General features: G+C 44.1%; 1 protein-coding gene across 19 annotated transcripts in view; it reads left to right on the forward strand.

Annotated features, from left to right (window-relative positions):
• Arpp21 (cAMP regulated phosphoprotein 21) overlaps positions 1-19,222 on the forward strand; it is a 157,617-nt gene that overhangs the window by 94,137 nt on the left and 44,258 nt on the right. For 15 of the 19 annotated variants that reach the window (XM_045136734.1, XM_045136730.1, XM_045136729.1 and 12 more), the window contains 4 exons: positions 3,527-3,760; positions 11,137-11,312; positions 12,102-12,206; positions 13,444-13,704. In XM_045136734.1, coding sequence (XP_044992669.1) covers positions 3,527-3,760; positions 11,137-11,312; positions 12,102-12,206; positions 13,444-13,704 — 776 coding nt within the window. Of the gene's footprint in view, positions 1-3,526; positions 3,761-11,136; positions 11,313-12,101; positions 12,207-13,443; positions 13,705-19,222 lie in introns of those variants that run through there. The other 4 variants (XR_006633987.1, XR_006633988.1, XR_006633989.1 and 1 more) reach the window with 2 other exon arrangements.

The raw sequence follows: 19,222 nt of genomic DNA on the forward strand, positions 1-19,222 counted from the left end.
TGTTGTAGGCTTCTGTTTTTCTTTGTTGTTTGTTTGTTTTGTTTTGTTTTAGTAAAAAGCATACCGTCAAACTCAGAGTATATGAGTGCATTCTCTTTTATTTTTAATTTTTGACAATTTTATACATGTACATAATGCATTTTGATCATAATCTCCTCCCCACTACCTGTCTTAGTTTCTCTCCTTGTCCTCCTTCCACAGAATCCCTTCTTCTTTTCCATTAGTCCCTCTTCTATTTAAAACAGCACTTATTTATTTGAGACAGAGAGGAAAAATATGGGCATGCCAGGGCCTCTTGCCATTGCAAACAGAAACTTCAGATAACGTGCATCACTTTGTGCGTCTGGCTTTATGTGGGTCCTGGGAAACCGAACATGGGTCATCAAGTTTTGCCAGCGTGCCTCCTCTAAGCATTGAGCCATCTCTCCAGCCCTCTCCTCTACACTGATGTCCTTTCCCCCCACCTGTGTTACTTGTGTGAATCTCTCAGGTCAACTATGGTTCCTTGTATGAACATGGGTCAGGAACTATTTGCCAGAGCACATGCAACATTCCAGCGACTACAGCACTGCAGAAAATGCCCCTCCCCTCCCCACACCACCACCCACCAGCAACCATTAACTTAAAGTAACTCCTCAGGAGATGGGGCCTGGTGTCCTCCTTCATTATCCCTGACAGAATGTTGGCAGGGCCAGTACTGGTGCAAGTCTTGTGTGGCTAACCACCGTCGCTCCAACGTCATGAGGCCAGATACTCTCTTGAGGTCCGGACGATCTGTCTGATGCCCCGCAGGAGCAAGTCTGTGGGCCTCGATGACGTTGTCATGCTGTCCTTGAGAGGAAGAGGCCTGGGATGACACGTGGGCTGCAATCCTAGATTGTCCTCGGGCATGGCCCCGCGGCTCAGAAACAGGACCGGGCTTCTTCCTGTACTGGTCACACAATGCTGCTTTCGTACCTGGCCAATCTCTTGAGTTCCCTAGCAAGGTTCTCACCCCAGCTACCTCAGAGTGAGAAGTGCTGCTGGTTTTATTGCAGGTTGTGGGCCCTACCTGTCTCCATGTTTCTGACTTAGTAGGTATTAAGTGGAACTGGAGGGATTGTGTGTTTTTCCTAAGCTTTATATGAACATATGTTAATTGTACATGATAGTGGGTTTCATTATGACACATTCATATATGTGTGTGTGTGTGTGTGTGTGTGTGTGTGTGTGTGTGTGATGTATTTTGATCATATTCACCCTTTCTTACCTTACACTTCCCAGTCCCCCTTCCATGTTTGTGTCTTTTTTGATAGTCATTTATTATTTACTTATTTTTTTTTCTTTTACAATGAGTTTATTTGGGATTACTTATAGGAACATAAGTGAGGAGCTATTTACAGGAGCTTAGACAACTTACTGGTGGCTTTACCACTAAACCAAATGCCTCACCCTCCCTCAACAACCATTAACTATCAGTAGATCTCACATTTCTAACAAGTTCCCAGGTAATAATTTATACTATTTGTTGAACATCCACAATTACTAGTAGACATGCCATGTCCTTTAGTTTTAGCAATGTAAGTGGTTGCACAAATTATACTCTGATTCAAAGGTGGGTTTTTTTTGTATCTGCTATACTGCCTGTGCATCACCTAGAATACTCATTTTCCCATTGCTAACCCTTGTTTGTTTTCCTCATTCCATTAATATCTCTTGGGTATTCTCTTCCTGCTATAATTTTGGAAGGTTTATGGGTTACTCTGCAGAATTCTGACCTTCAGGGTCTGAAAATATTTCTTAGAATTATTAAGAAAATAAATTTCTTTGTGGTTTGAGATCACTGATAAAGAAAAAATATCCTAGATGACCTAAACAGGCAAGGGAATCTTTGTTCATAAACTGTAGCTGTAGGAGTGAAGGCTATTAATGGGGAGATAAAACACAGCTCCCGTGAGTCAAAGAGTGAGAGTTTATGAAAGCCCTGGGGTTGGGCTGAAGAGATGGCTTAGTCAGTCAGGTACTTACCTGGGAAGCCTAAGGACAAAGGTTCAATTTCCCAGCACCCACATAAGCCATATACACAAGGTGGTGCATGCATCTAGAGTTTGTTTGTAGTAGCTAGAGACCCTGGTATGCCCATTCTTTCTCTCTGTGTGTCTGTCTCTTCCTCTCTCCCTCTCTCTCTCTCTCTCTCTCTCTCTGTCTCTCTCTCTCTCTCTCTCTCTTTGCCTCTTTCTCTTGTTCTCTCTCTCCCTTTCTCATAAATTAATGAAAAAATAAAATATTTGTTTTTTTTTTTAAATGAAAGATCTGGAGTGATCAATGGAAAGTATCAGGTGTTCTTAGAAAGAAGGTTGATGAAAAAGTGTGATGAAAATAGCCATATGAGCCAGGTGTGGTGCCACACGCCTTTAATCCCAGCACTAGGGAGGCAAAGATAGGAGGATCACCATGAGCTCGAGGCCACCCTGAGACTCCATAGTGAATTCCAAGTCAGCCTGAACTACAGTGAGACCTTACCTCAAAAAAACAATAGCCATGTAGTTAAGTACTTACCAATATGTGCCCATTGAGGTATAATGTTCCTGCCCACCATCTCCAACTCCAAGGCTTGAAGGTAGGACATGATGTTTCTTACGAATTAGAAATTTTGATAATTATTTCGATTTTTGTTCATTTTTGCACATGCATTGAGGCTTCATTTTGTACACTACACCTTTGTCACATAGGCTTCAATACAGCTGAAGGCAAAGAAAAAAAGGAACAATGTGCTGTTGTGAGTCTTGAACAGTATAACACATCAGGGAACTGATCCAGAGACCATGTACTGGTCAGTTCTATTGGTGTGAAATGTCCCAAAAAGACAAATCTGTAGAGACCAGCGTCAGACCCTGTATGCCTAGAGTTAGGGTCAAAGTTGGGGGACTCACCTAATGTTCTTTGGGTCATGAGAATGTTCTCAAATACGATAGCAGTAACATTCTTCTCTATAATAGCACTACACTATAAGCCAGTGGATTGTACACTAGTGAAGATGAATTTTATGGTACATGAAATATATCTCAATATAGCTTTTGAACAAAATGTTGGCAATAAGAAGTAAAAAAAAAAAAAAAAAAGTAACTTTAAATTTTAAAAGTGTGGTCCCACTGTTCAGCTAGTTGGTCATAGGAAGAAAACAGGAATAAATTGCAACTACCCTTGAAATGCCAGAACCCTTAACCACCTCTACTGTTCTCTACTTCTCTTCCCTCTCCTACTTTTTTTTCCTCTTTCTTTGCTCTACAGTTTTGTTTTTGTTTTTGTATTTTTTTAAAGCAGAAAGGCATCAAGTCAATTCCATGTTGCAAAAGAGTGTTCATCTTTAACCTCTCTGCCTGCAAAGATAGAATGTGAGCTCAAAATGCAGGAAGGGCATTTGAATTCCACACGGTGCTAGGCACCTCCGAGTCCCTAGTGAACGCTTCCGGAGAAGGCAGCATTTGAGAGCATGTCTGTTTTCTCTCTGCACCAAATGATGTGCTGATTCTTGTCTCCCTGCCAGGTTCTGAGTCTTCCAGCAGTGCGGGATCCTCGGGATCGCTGTCCCGTACCCACCCCCCTCTGCAGAGTGTGCCCCTGGCTTCTAATGTGGCAGCTGCCTCTCCTGGCTGTGTGCCCTACTCAGAGAGTGGAATGGGGGGCCAGGTCCCTCCCAGCAGCACCAGCTACATCCTCCTTCCACTTGAAGCTGCAACAGGCATCCCTCCAGGAAGCATCCTTCTTAATCCACACACAGGTCAGTCCCTACCTGATTTACCACAGGCATCAGGTTACTAGTTGTTCTTTTGCATGTGTTTGCATGTGGACAGGAACACATATATGTGGGTTCAGTCACATGCATGCCAGGTCAGAGTTTGTTATCAGCTGTGGCATGATTATCTTCCTTATTTCTTAAGGCCAGATCTCTCATTTGATTCCAGGGCTCACCAATTAGGCTATTCTGGCTATGCAACTAGACCCAAAAGAATCTCCTACTTCTATCTGTCCTCCTACATATTGCGATTGCCCAGCATGCCACCATTGCAACCGGCATTTACATAGGTGCTGGTGATCTGAACTGGTCTGGGGCTCTGCTCGTCACGCTTATGGAGTAGACGGGGTGCTGTATCCACTGATCCTTCTCCCATCTGATCATTGGTATTTGCTTAGCCAAGTTACTGGTTTTTCCTGAATACAAGATGGAGTCAGTGATCTGCCAGGTAGTAAATTTGTTTGGGGAGATGAGATGTGATGCTATGTGTGTGTTTTCATGTCTGTAGCCATATAGATCCGGTATTTCCCAAGTAGATGCTCTTCTCAAGGCTGTAGCTTAGTGGTAAAGCACTTTGCTAGGACACCCAAGGACCTGGGTTCAACCCTCTGCATTACAAAAAAAAAATGGACAGAGCTCCCCCTCTATTTGTGCCTTTTTTTCCCTCTTCTGATATGATATTTCTTTTTCATTCTGAGGACCTATAATCAGAGAGAAGAGTATCCTGAGCTGGGATATACCATCTCAAAGCTTTGTGCTTCTTAGACCTAACACATGGTTAGCCCATTGCATTAGAAGTATTTTTCACCCAAAGGCATTTTAGGAATGTAAGGAATCACTTGGACTCAGAGTAGATACCTAACTATAGAAAATATTCTCACCATAGTACTTCATCCAGTTCCTACAGGGGAATAAGGGGCAGCAGAGGTGAAAAACAGTGGCAATAAAAATAACATGCCCCTGCGTATCATAAGGATGATGGGCTGAGTCTAGTTATGGTGGAGTTAGGGAAATTGTCTCCTCCATCATCTTGGTTTCTTTCATTGCGGGTAGCCAGTTTCCCTACTGGATCAGATGGCTTCCATGCTAATTTTCCAAAGGACCAAAGATCTCATGGCCCCAACCATCAGTACATCAGTACTTTTGTTTCATAAAGGAAATGTCTCAGCAAGAGACAATTTTGTCTTCACCTCCTTCAGGGTGCATTTATCAGTGCATGAAGATTTTCAAAAACACATTGGGGTTGGGGACGGGGTGAGGATTCTGGTGATCTCTATCAGACAGAAGCCAGAAATGCTACTTACCTCCTTTAGAAGTGCAGGAAGTACTCCACAACAGGACTCTCCCCTCCTTCATGTCAGTAGAATTACACTGAGGATCCAGGCTGGAAACACTTGACACTAGTGAGCCTTTAAGGAATGACTGGAAGGAAATGGCATTGCCTGGAAACGGATCTGAAGTTTAGCTCAGATCATTCAAGAGCATGACTCCAGTTAGCTAAGCTTGAAAACGCAGCAGTGGACGAACACCTCGTGAAAATGATCCGACGCAGTTTGCTCCTGTATGTAGTGCTACCAGCAATTTGGACCCTCATAGCTACATGGGAGCCATAAGAAAATAATTCCCAGAATAATCGCAAATTTTCATAAAGCATATGGCACGTTCCCAGTGTTGGAGTTTGATTGAGACATTTTAAAAATGCCATGAAGCTTGAGAGAGGGAAAAAAGAGAGACATAATCATTTTATTGAAAACCATTTGAAAGCTCCAGATTAGATACTGGCTTTGATTTTATTTGGAGTATATCATAAAGGAAATTAAAAGAAGACTAGAATGGCATTCATCACTCTGGGCCCTGATTGAAGTATGGTCTGACTGTTGGGTTTCACTCTCTCACTGCTAATGGAGATAGGAGGCTTGCAAGAAAGAGCACACGCAAGACATTTGTTTTGCCTGATTTGTTTTAAACAAAATTATGCAGTGTTTCACAAAGGCTCAACTGAGTACTTTTCTTTTTTTAGGGTACAATGCAGGAATATTATTTGGAATGATAGCGTGGTTATGCATCTGTATGTGTATATTATCATCTATAATCTTGTTTATTGAGAAGAGAAACAGCTCTGTTGGTGCCAAGCCCCGATTCTTATTCATTGGATAGAGTCACTTAGAGCTGTTATCAAAAATATCTCTTTTGTAAAGGAATCTCAACTAGAGAAAGGGTATAATAACACTGTCGAGAGGCTTCTCCACACACATTTGTCTGGTCTGACAAATGCTAGACATTAACATAACCCTCATGAGGAAAACATCATACTACATTTTTATAATATAGCTTAGTGGTGAGAGGTACAAAAAAAAATCACATTTCTTTCGTTCTATTAAGCATGTCTTTAGCCGGGTATAGGGGTGCATGCCTGTAATCCCAGCACTGAGGTCCACCTGGGCTAGAGCTGGAGCCTACCTTGAAGAAACAAAACAAAATAAAAACAAAACGAAGAATGTCTTTAGTTTCATAAATTGAAAATATGTACAGATGCATCTGTGTATAATTATGTGATGTATGCTATATGCACATATGCATGTATATCTGGGATGTGTGTACATATTCATTTAAGTGAACAAGGGATACATACCTATCTAATTTCTCACATGACTATAATTTGCAGCTTCTGGGCAAGAACTCTTTTTTTTTTTTTTTTTTTTTTTTTGCTGATTTCACTGGGGACTAGAAATTATTCCTCTTACCCTTGCCCAGCCCATGACAGAGGCATGTTGACATTAAGTAACAAGGGGAGTCTGCCCACTTTGGTTCTTATGCCCTCGAGCACACAGTCTTACTATTAGTTCATTTATGAGCTCTTGTGAGAAAGGAACATGCTCCTTTATTTTATTTTATGTTTTTAAATTTTTATGTATTGATTTGCAAGCAGAGAGAGAGGGTAGAAATACAGAGAAAGAGGGAGTCCAGCCACTGTAAATGAATTTCAGATGCATGCACCACTTCGTGCATGTGGGGAATCAGACCCAACCCAGGTCCTTAGGCTTTACAGGCAAGCATCTTCACTGCTAAGCTATCTCTCCAGGCCCCTACTCTTTTATTTATTTATTTTTGCTTCCCTATAATAGGTAATGACATTTTAGGCACAGTACAGGGGCCTGATGATTATGTGTTGTCCGCCATCCATGGTATGTGGTGATCTGGATAGGGTAGTAGTTTCCCATCTAATTTCATATTATTTGAGGATGTGCTTTAATATATATATTACCAAATATATGTATATATATATTTGGTAAAAATATCTGTCTTAAGCTGGAATCAGACAAGCAATGATTTGAAAATGCTAAGATATCTATGATCACGGGTCGACTGCTCCAAACAGTAGAGAAACTTCTTATGCTGGCGCAGTTGACTTAGCTCTCACTGAGTCACAAATGTTTTGCAAACTGAGGAGCCACGTATGCACTCTCACAGTTCCCCAAGAATAACCATGGGTTTGAATTTTGTCTTCACCACAGACCCAGCTCTCACTCAGCCTCACGCAGGACCTCTTGCATTCTCTTTCCTGGCCCTTCACACATCTGGATGAGTGAGTTCTCACAGCTCTTTCTGCATTTCACATTCATCCCTGCAAGGCTAATCTGGACTTTTAGACTCAATCTTCCTTCAGCTGTCTTGGACCTAGCCTCCTCTGGAAAATGTTTAGCAGAAGGTTCATCTTTGCTAGACTTCATTTTGTTGTTATTCTTGTTTGTTTGTTTTCCTGTGCCCCATATGCATGGCTGTGCCCCTCTGGGCCTGCTCATATAGCTTCTAACATAGCCATCTCTGCTAGACTGCATAGGCCCAGGCTTTCCTTCCCACGCCCTGTCCCTCAAATTAACCATCCCTATTCGGTGTGATTGTATCTGGATTGGTGGAAATCACAGAAACGGGAGAACTGGGAGAAGCTTCCTGACTTGAAAGCCAAGAGCCACCTGACTCAGGTGTCTTAGGAAGCTGCTTTCCTTCTCTTCCCTGGCATCCACGTGGCTTCCCTAACATTCCTCAACTCTGCCTGTCCTGGATGAGCCTAATGCCAACACTTTGTCCTTTGCTCTCTTTCCACATCCCCGCGTTATTCTCTTACGAATCCTTGAAGTTTTATCTGCAGTTATATGCAGCTAACCTCCTTCATCACCCCACACTTCATGATTATATGTTAAGCCGAAGACCTAGAACTTATCAAAAAGGACATCTGTATTCTAATCCATATTACAGGCAGACTTGCACAATTCCTACTAGTGACAGTTCGGAGCCATGTAACAGTGAAGAGCATTTATGTTATCTCTCTTGCGCGCTCTCTTTCTCTCTCATTCTGCATGTGTATATTAATAAAAGCCATACTGATTTTGAAATAGTTTCAGGCAAAGTTGTATAGTCATTGATGTGGAGAATTTTTGTGTCAAGTACTGAAATTTCCCTCTTGCCGTTCAAAATATAAAACAAACCAAAATGGGAAAATGGAAATAGAACACTCAAAAGATTGGTAAAAACTTTTTTAAAATGGAACACTATTTTGGTCTTTTCGAAATTTATAGCTGCTGGGAGACAATGTATTATGAGTCTGAATCTAGAAGAAAGAAACACTTTAAATAATGTAAACAAAATTTAAAATGTCAAAATAGCTAGGGAGGCAGAGGTAAGAGGATCATTGTGAGTTCTAGGTCACCCTGAGGCTACCTAGTGAATTCCAGGTCAGCCTGGGCTAGAGTGAAACCCTACCTCAGGGGGAAATAAAAGCTAAATTTGAACATCAGTAGCAGGAAAACAAGTGCCTGGAACAATAAGAACATTAAAATAAAATAAATCACTAGGTAGACTTAGTGCTACATGCCTGTTATCCAAGCATTCCAGGATTTGGGAAGGAGGACAAGGCTGGAAGATCCTGAGTTTGCAGCCAACCTGTGCTACAATAAAAAGTGTCTAAAAAATATCACAACTCTTAATGGACTTAATTTTGGCAATTGTATTACTGGATACATTTGCTGTTTCAACAATTCTTATTGGTTGAGAAATTACTATTGCCTCTTCCTTAGTCCTGACAGGTACATTCTTTTTTTTTTTAATTTTCTTTTTGTTATTTTATTTATTTGGGAGCAACAAACAGAGAGAGAAAGAGGCAGAGATAGAGAGAGAGAATGGGTGCACCAGGGCTTCCAGCCACTGCAAATGAACTCCAGGCACGTGCGCCCCCTTGTGCATCTAGCTAATGTGGGTCCCAGGGAATCAAGCCTTGAACCAGGGTCCTTAGGTTTCACAGGCAATCGCTTAACCACTGAACCATCTCTCCAGCCCTCCTGCTCCATTCTTGTTGTTAAACTTCCCTCATGTGACTGGTGATCCTTGCTTATTCTTCTCTTATTAAAAATCCAAACAGATATCCTCTGTTACTACATTCTTCTTACTCTGGATAAATAACACTTCTCCTTGGCTGGGGACGTGACTCAATATAAAGTGTTTGGCATGATAACATGAGGGTCTGAGTTCATATTCTCAGCGCACACTTCAAAGCTGGGTACGGCTGTTTACTGGTGGAATCCCGCCACTCAGGAGACAGAGACATGAGAACTCCCAGGGCTTGCTGGCTATTATCTATTCTAACCAAATAAGTGGGCTCCAGGCTCAGCAAAATATCCTGTCTCAAAAAATTAATAATCATAATAATACTAAGATAGAGACTGATTGAGAACAACATTTGGCATTCTCTGGCTTTCACACATATGCGCGCACACACGTGCAACGTACATGTGAAAAATTAAAGCCCCACATTTCGGAATGCAGCTCAGAGGTTTGGGATGTGTGTGCCAGAAATGCTCAGCGAGCTAATTAAACCTACAATTCCATGCTGAGATGGGAAAACTCTCCTCTGGACCACCACGGGCATTCTGGAACCTTACTCCTTCTAGGTGTTTTCTCCAGGTTGCAATAAGATATTTCTGTTGAGTTCGGCTAAAAGAGAAACACCCTGGCTTCTAACCTCCCACAGGACTGCAGGGTTATGGAGAAGGGAAGTGAGTAGGTGATGGACCCGTGGACACTGGTCCCCATGGTCCAGCTCTTCTCCCTCCTCCAGTAGTAACGTGGTTCCACTCGGAAGCATGCCCTCCACCTTGCCCCTCATTTCTCATGCACCGGCGGCTACTCACGCCCTTCCCTGTGATTGTCGTTTTCCTGGCTCCTACCTGTACAGCCGTGTGCACTTGGATAACTCAGGGGTTTTTGAGCAACAAAAAAGCAAATCAGCTCTGGAGTCTTTGCTGGCTTGAGTTAATTCCAGGTTGTCTCATTGGCTGTTATCATTCATTGCTGCTGCAATTTGTTTTAGTGAGTAATTTCTTGGTCTCCGCAAGCCCTAACTTTATACTTGCTGAAGTAGGAAATAAAAATGCATACTAACGGGGCTGCAGGATGAGCTAAGATCATGTGTGTAAGGCATCTGCCACACTGACGATGACTTCCTCTCCTCTTACCCCATCTTCCTTCTTTCTCGTCTGCTGCCCTTCACTGTCCACGGCACGGCCCCTCGCACCTTTACCCTTCTGGCGAGCCTTCACTTCCTCTTCTGACAAAGGGAGGGGCACCTTCCTTAGAGAATCATGATGAAGTTCAGCTAAAAACAGCCATAGTCAGTAATAGCACCAATAATTACAGTGAAACTTGCCATAATTTTTATAAGACAAAATTTATATATATATACATATATATATATAATGTTCACAAGATGAATCTCTGGTGAATCTACTACACTTCACTTTTATGATATAAAATTCTGCTGACCCCTGGTTGTGTGTGTTTAAGGAAGTGAGCCAATGGCTGCATTCTGTGGCATTTGCATCTGTAGCATCAAGGTGATTCTGTTCTGAAACTGTGGCAAGTCTTAAAGGAAGGAAAATAAATGAATTGGCAAAATAACGTGTGATGGGGTGCAGCTAGAGTGGTGTAAATGGGAAGCTGCCATCATCCCTCAGTGTCTGTGACCTCACCAATGGGAGTGAGATGCAGGACAGCAAAGCCCAGGGCTTCATGAAGGTTCTTCCTCAGCACGCTCCTCCACCTGGTGCCGCTGTGCAGACGCCCTGAGTCTGGCAAAGCCCCATGGAGAACGGAGGGGAATTTACGTACTGTTTCTTACTTTGCTGTAGGCTTACGCTGTCGTGTCGCTTAAGCTAGATCTGGTCACAAGGAGGTGACACCTAGGAGACGCCTGGGCTTGGATTGCCACTGCTCTGTCACTCGGGGGAACTTTAGGAGGATCTACCTAAGTGGTTCTTTCTACACTGAGTCCTCACCTGGACCCTGCTGTGCCTATGGTTCCGTTTCAGGTCAGCCCTTTGTGAATCCCGACGGAACACCTGCAATATACAACCCTCCTGCCAGCCAGCAGCCCCCGCGTGGCACGGTGGGGGGACAGCCCCCGCCACAGCAGCCGTCGCCCCAGCCTCAGCAGCAGGTCCAGTCCCCAGCACAGCCTCAGATGGCGGGCGCGCTGGTCACTCAGGTGAGGAGTCTGCTGGAAGGAAGGACCAGAATGAGGTTGCAGCAATATGCATCGATTTGGGAGGGGAATGTCACCTCTGTTGCCCTGTCACCCAGCAGGCTTCCAGGTGAAACCTTCTAACCTAGTTCCAGGTTGATAGAATCTCAGCTCTTCCCAATTAGTGCCCTACCCACTGAGTGAAAGCAGGTATTAGGGAAACAAATCCATTTCTCCTTTTTTGTCTCCCATCTTACTTGATACATAAAGGGCACCTGTTTTAGTGGCTGCAGTCGCAGTTCCTTCCAGGCCTTAGGGTCACATTATCCCTTCCTATCATGGGCATATGCTCGTGTCTATTAAACATAGCAATGGGGAGAACAGAAATCATTCAGGTCCCAAATAGCCTAGGGTGATCCTCACTGGGTTCCTGGATGCTCGTCCCTGGATACAAAGTGGCTGTCTTTTCTCAAGGAGGCGCGTGGGCACGTCCACAGATCCTGGCGTGTGCTAGGTGGAATCCTGGGGCATACCTCCTTTTCATTTGTTCCTAGTGCTTAGTCCTTGGGCAAGGATCTAAATCACACCGTCCAGTGCACATTCCTGAGTACTTAAATCTGTGCAACAATAGCCTCTCTCAAAGGCCAAGGCCCACTGGATCTGACAGAGGTGGTCTCGGTTTTCCTTGGCGGCTCCTCCTCCTCTCTGCTGTCTGTGAGCTAAGCGGACCTGTTAGAGACAGGAGTGTGCCTCCCATGGGATTCCAGCCCCGGTGTTGTCCCCATTACCTAATTAGTGTTTTCTTCCCTCCAGTCTGTGCAGGGCTTGCCACCATCCTCTCAGTCCATGCAGTATCCTGCAGCCTCCTTCCCTCCCCAGCACCTCCTGCCCGTGTCTCCAACGCAGCACTTCTCCATGGTACTGTACTGCCTTCAGTGACACCCCCACCCCCGCAGAGCATTTGCACAGCTTTTTTTTTTTTTTACTGTTTTCTTATGCAACTCTGGCTGATGCTGGGTGGGGGTCCTGGGCTGGAGGTGAGGCAGCTATAAGCTTGTGAGTATCTCATCCCTGAATGATGCAGTCCACCCTGGTGACGCATCTTGTTTCATTTCTCGTGCCTGTCTGTCCCACATGAAAGGCTTCTGTATCGTGATAACCTTTACGATGTTTAGCAGCTTAAGTAGCAGACCTGTGTCTTCAGAGTTGTAAGTCAGGAACTGAGAGAGAACACAAACTTGACGTGAAGGCGTAGGGGGTGTCTCGAAATCTGAGGAATGAAACCATCTCCACCTTAGGCGCCTGATGTTAGTGCCCGCCCCCCGCCCCCACCCAGGACTCTGGTTCCCCAGTTTCTTTTCATGTTTTCCTGACTGTAGTAGGTCCTTAGGGGAAACACTTGAAAGATTGTGTAGTGTCCATAAATATCAGCCAGACCAGTGAGCCCATGCTACATAACACAGGCATGTGATCCTACCCCATAGGGGGGTGTGCAGAAAGAACAGAGGAGTCCTTGGCAGCTTTGATGCTGGGGAACCAGCTGATGTTCTAGCCAAGCAACTGAACCTTCTTTTCCTAGAGCCTGGCCCTGCATGATGAAAGAGAGCAAGCCCAGGACAGCCTCATTCAGAGGGAGGCGGTGCCTCTGTGGTTCCTAACTGGAACTGGGTGAAAGAAATTAGCTGTTACAAGGAAATGTGACCCTTCAGATCATTATTTTTCTCCATTTTTGGAACATGAGCTGTACTTTGTCTTTTTGTGCCTGCATATCTGCAATTAAACTTAGGGCTCAGAAATGTTGTATCATCATATGACAATAACCGTGCATTCATTATTAAAGGCCCTGAGAAATTAAAAAAAGAAAAAAAAAAAGAATCATTTTTCTTCCATTGAAAGACGGAGGCAGGTCAAATTACTGACCACCTCTGACTCTTGGAATGATCAAAGGCTGATTTCTCAGATGAAGTTCTACTGTTACGTTTGGTTGAAGAATGTCCTTATTTTATTTTTTCCCAAGTTATATTTCCTCCTTTTTTTGGGGGGGGGGGCGGGGGGAGGAGGGCTGCTCTAAATATGAGCCCACGCCTACCTCAGTGTGACTTTCTTACGAGCAAGCTGACCTTACTGGCTCCTCATTTATTTCCTTGGGTGGCAGAGAGAAGAGGTGTCAGCGCAGTTCAGCCAGCTGAGCATGAGCCGGCAATCATCTGGAGAAACTCCTGAGCCCCCCCCGGGTCCCGTCTACCCAGCCTCCCTCATGCCACAGCCAGGCCAGCCACCAAGCTATGTCATTACATCAGCAGGCCAGCAGCTCTCGGCAGGGGGCTTCTCGGACTCTGGCCCTCCTCTCTCCCAGCCAGTCCTCCAGCACCCGCCCTCTCCCCAGGGATTTGTGCAACAGCCGCCCCCTGCTCAGGTGGGTGTGCGCTTTTCCTTCCTCCTGTGCCCCAGCTGACTTGCGGTCCTTGGACCTCTGCCATTGTTCGCATAGCTATTCCTCACCACCGGAATGTTCTGCTCTTCACGTTGGCTAGATGGGTACCGTCCCAGGGCTCAGAAAGTGAGTCAAAGAGAAGGGGTCCATGACGCTACAGAGGATGACCTGTCTTCTGGGTTGCTGGGGCAGAGGCCATGGGAAACATTGCCTCAGGGTTGGGGAGATCCTCATTCAGTAAAGCGCTTTGCTAGCCTGAGGACCTTGAGTGCGGTCCCCAGAAGCTACTGGGTATGGTGGTGAATGATTATAATCCAAGCTCTACAGACATAGAGACAAGATGATTCTTGGAGCTTGCTGGTCGGCTACTCTTGCCTAGTTGGTAAATTTCAAGACACAGAGAAACCCTTTCAAAAAAGAAAAGGAAAAGAAGGAAGGAAGGAAGGAAGGAGGGAAGAAAAGAAAAGGTGATGGCATTCCTATGGAAGAGTACCCAGTGTTTTCTTCTGGTCCCCATATTCACAAACGCCCCCCACATACACATAAGCACACCCGTATATGCATTATATATATATATAAAAAAAAAAAAGACTGGGAGCCGGGCGTGGTGACGCACACCTTTAGTCCCAGCACTTGGGAGGCAGAGGTAGGAGGATCACTATGAGTTTGAGGCCACCCTGAGACTACATAGTGAATTCCAGGTTTGCCTGGGCCAGAGTGAAACCCTACCTCGAAAAAACATGGAGGGCTAGAAATATGGTTCAGCAGTTAAGACACTTGCCTGCAAAGCCTAATGACCCAGGTTCAGTACACGAGTACCCATGTAAAGGCAGAAGTACAAGGGGGCACATGCACCTGGAGTTCATTTGCCGTGTCTAGAGGTCCTGGAGTACCTATTCTCTCTCTCTCTCTCTGGCTCTCAAATAAAGAATAAATAAATAAAAATGCTTTGAAAAGAGATGGGCTCCCTGGGATATTCAGCCCCTGGGGTTGATCAGGAAGGAATAGGCTTGCAACTAGGGGAAGAGGGCATTGAAACCTCTCCAACTACTGCTCAGGAAATGTGTTTTCCTTTTTATATCAATTTGCAACCTTTTTTTTTTTTTTCTGGGGCTCATCTGATGCCGCAGGCAGGCACATCTCTCTGCGTATAAAGGCAGAAGGGGAGACAACATCCACTGTCCTTTCCTCTCCCCCAGGAGAGGAAGAGCCCATGTCTGCTCTCACAGGTAGCCATTAATCATATTTAATTGACTGGAGCATGTTAGACACCACAGATCACTGAATTTTACTGTCTTCCCAAAGACGGATTACACCTCACTGTTCACCACCAAACAGCTCTGCTGCTCTCTAGGGAATCCCTTGCATAATCTTGGAGGTGATTACTGTCAAGACATGACATGCATAGAGGCAGTTTCTCGTCCAGTTTCGAGGCACACATACCCCAACAAGTTCCCATCCTAATTATGAAATATTGCACTGGATGGGCTGTTTAAAGTGCATGTCACTGTGGTATCATTTGTTCCACTGCCTTAACATCTTGAATAAATTATTTTCCCTTCAAGCCACACAAAACCCTCCACCATGAAATGATTTTCACTCGGTTGTTCATTCTGAGTGATTAATTAATAGCTCCTCTTCAGTCAACCATCTCGATTAATATTTCTTCCCTAGTGGCATATAAGGAGAGGTGCAAAATAATTTTAAGTAATGGGAGAAAGGGTTCCATTAATATATTAATCATTTTACTAATAAACTAAAGACTTCAAGCATAATTATCAGCAACAAATAGAACTACAGATACAGGTATAGGTCAGGACTCACAGTAACTTCCAATTTAGTAAACATTTTAAAGTCTGGAGACCAAGCCACGGAATGCTAAAAAGAACTCAATTGAGATTCAGTCAATAGATGTTTATGGAAATATACTAATTTTCTACAGAGAACAGCCTTCAGAGGTCCTGACTCTCTCTCTCTCCTCTATGCTCACTAAAAGGAGCGGCCAAGTAACACATGGACAGAGCAAAGAGAAGCTCAGGGAGGGGGCATGGGAGAAGCATTTGTCTTTTATAGTTTCCTCATTCCATCATTTATTTCTTATCCAAATCCAACCATGTTTTGATTTTCTGTATTTTAACTTGTTTCGTTGAAAACATACATCTCTTCCCTTTTAGACCATCTTTATTTCTTGCTCTCTTCCCTTTTCTCCTTTTTACACAGGTCTTTTAAAATACTCCTCTGTGCTCAGACTACCTTCCTCCCCCTTGGAGTGAGGATTAGGATGAGTCAGGTGTCCATTAGCTGCCTGTGGTTGGAGGTCATAGTTCCTAGGAGCGCAGCAAGATTCTGTCATGCTAGGTAGAGGCATCCAAGCCTCTGCCTACTGCAGTGAACAATAAAACATAAAAACAAACATAATGAAGCATTCCCCCAAAAGATATATATGAGGTTTTAAAACTATTGTGGGCTGGAGAGATGGCTTAGCAGTAAAGGCACTTGCTTGTGAAGCCTAAGGACCCAGGTTGAATTCCCCAGTGCCCATGTAATCCAGATGCACAAGGTGGCACATGCATCTGGAGTTCATTTGCAGTGGCTGGAGGCCCTGGCGTGCCCATTCTCACTGTCTCTATCTGCCTCTTCCCCCTCTTTTTCTCTCTCTTCCTCCCTCTCTCTCTCTCAAACCAAGAACTAAATAACTATTGAGTGTTCTCCATAAAATTTTCAAGTATTTTAAGTTCATCTTTCATCCCTGGAGGTATTTTGTGTTTCATACTAAATGTTACAGAAAAGAACAAAACAAAAAATGAAAGTTACATTTGGGAGCTTATGTGTAAGCAAGATAAATCCTTCCTAGAGGAACAAAAAAAATGTGATTCTTCCCAAAAGACATGTCAATATAATGCTGAAGGATTTCATGAGATAATGGTTGTTCTTATTCCTGATTATGAGGCCTCTGCTACATCATAGTGGTCTTTAACTGTATTGTTTTTGCCAAGTATAACCAAGTCTATTATGAGTCTACAATTCCTTAGACTTGTTTTTGTTTGTATGCATGTGTCATGTAGTGGGGGGGGGGTGTGCGTGCGTGTGTGCGTGTGTGTGTGTGTGTGTGTGTGTGTGTGTGTGTGTGTATGCGTGTTTATGTGTCCTGTGGCACCACCTGCACTCACCTGCAGCAGGGGTACATGGTGGGCAGAGCGGAACATCCACTTTCCGGATCTGTCGCTCTTCTGCTTGATCTCGTTTGAGAGTTTGTGGGGCTCCATCACCTGTTAGGCCTCTGCTTCCCTACACGACTGGGGGTACAGGCCCGCGTGGCCATACTCAGCAGTTTATGAGGGATCTGGAGATTCAAACTCAGGCAGTCTCAGCCCCCCTCGGCCCCTCCTGCTTGTGCAGGAAGGTGCACTTAACCGCTGAGCCATCTTTCTATCCCTAGATTTTTGTTTACATAAATTCCCCTCTATGAAGAGAAAATTTAGTATAGTTTAATCACCATAAAGAAACACGCAATAAGTAATTATTTTCCAGAGACGGACACGGTGTATCTAGTTTGAGCCTCAGTCTGTCCCTTACCTTGTGAGCCTGCCACCTTCTTGTTGCCGAGACAAAACACTAGACCAGAAGCAGGTTATGGGATGCAGCAGCTTATTTCTGCTGACACTTTTGAGAAGAGAGTTCATTGCGGTGGGGAAAGCATGGCAAGAGCCAGCACACAGGTGGGATTCACAGCTCCACAGCACCAGTTAGGACATAAGCTGAGTACTTGGCTTGGAGTTGAATGATATCACCCCAAATTCCACTCGCAGCAACAACTCCCCCCCCCCCAGAAAGGCTCCATCTTCCCAATATCTCTGCAACTTTTCCAAATTGCCACAAGCTGGTAACCAAGTATTTAAAACACATGATCTCATATGGCGACATTTCATTCAAACCACCACTGCTTGAAACCCCATATCATTAGGCCGTCAGAATTAAAAATCACAATGGGGCTGGAGAGACGTTTCAGCACTTAAGGCAATTGCCCACAAGCCTAAGGAAACATGGTAAACTCCCCAGATACCAAGCCAGATGCATAAGGTGACACATGCACAAGGCTGCTCATGAGCACAAGGAGGGCCACACATCTAGGGTTGGAATACAGTGGCTGGAGGCCCTGGCACATCAATTCTCTCTCTCTCTCTCTCTCTCTCTCTCTCTCTCTCATAAAGGCCTGTGCCTTCATGCCCAGAAAATAAATAAATAAAATTCATAGTGGTTTTATGGAATTTCAGAACACACACGTGTTACCTTTAGTTCCTTCTTTATCCTGAGGGAAGAAAACATGTTAGATGTCTCCATATCAAGATAGAAATTGTGTCTTATTTGACATTGGCAGACCAGAAAATAAAATAGCCATAAAATCCGAGCTCTGAAATAATTGGCTAAGAATTCATGCCATGTACATGACACTTGTAAACTTCCTACTGCTGGTACTCTCGCTTTACAGTTGATGGCAGAAATCTCAGAGGCCTGAGGATGAAGAAATAATTAAGAAAAACACATTACTATAGCGACCCAAGGCAGGCAAGGGAGTCTTCTAGATACAGAAAAAAATTTGATCTCCGTGGAAGGGATTAGAATGTTTTTATTAATTCTTAGTTATTAAAAAAAACATACAGGGGCTGGAGAGATGGCTTAGTAGTTAAGCACTTGCCTGTGAAGCCTAAGGACCCCGGTTCAAGGCTCGGTTCCCCAGGTCCCACGTTAGCCAGATGCACAAGGGGGCACACGCGTCTGGAGTTCGTTTGCAGAGGCTGGAAGCCCTGGCGTGCCCATTCTCTCTCTCTCTCCCTCTATCTGTCTTTCTCCCTGTGTCTGTCGCTCTCAAATAAATAAATAAAAAATGAACAAAAAAATATTAAAAAAAAAAAACATACAGAAGATAGTTTGGTGGTTCAGGTCTGGGATCCAAGGAGATCGTGAAGCTGAGACAGGCAGAAGGATTATGAGTTCAAAGCCTGCCTGGACTGCAGAAAGAGTTCAAGGTCAGGCTAAGCAACTTAGTAAGACCCTGTCACAAAATTTTAAAAAATAAAATAAAATAAAATGATACCTGAAGATATAGTTAGATGATAGAGTACTTGCCCAACATTCATGAAGCTCTGTGTTTGATCTCTCATACCAAAAAGAAAGAAAGAAATGAAATGAAAAGACATGAAGGAAGAAGAGAGAAGGAAAAAAAAAAGAAAGAGGAAGAAGGCTTTGTATAAGGTATATTTTTATATTTTTAGCCTAGTTCCCTTTGATACTTAGCATGCATCCTACAGATGCTGGCAATGTGCAAGTCACTCTGCTAACGGCTTCACTAGATTTTCAGCAACCTTGCATTGCTCCCACAGTTAGCAGTTGGTCAGAACTGCTCGCTGATTCATGTCTGTACCATCCAGTGGATGGCTAGGGCAGCTGACCCCGGCTGCAATCCTGTCTGAAGATGTGTGGCAGCCCAACAGCCTCCGGA

This window comes from Jaculus jaculus, chromosome 17 (genome assembly GCF_020740685.1).
Source record: "Jaculus jaculus isolate mJacJac1 chromosome 17, mJacJac1.mat.Y.cur, whole genome shotgun sequence".
Taxonomy (NCBI): Eukaryota; Metazoa; Chordata; class Mammalia; order Rodentia; family Dipodidae; genus Jaculus; species Jaculus jaculus.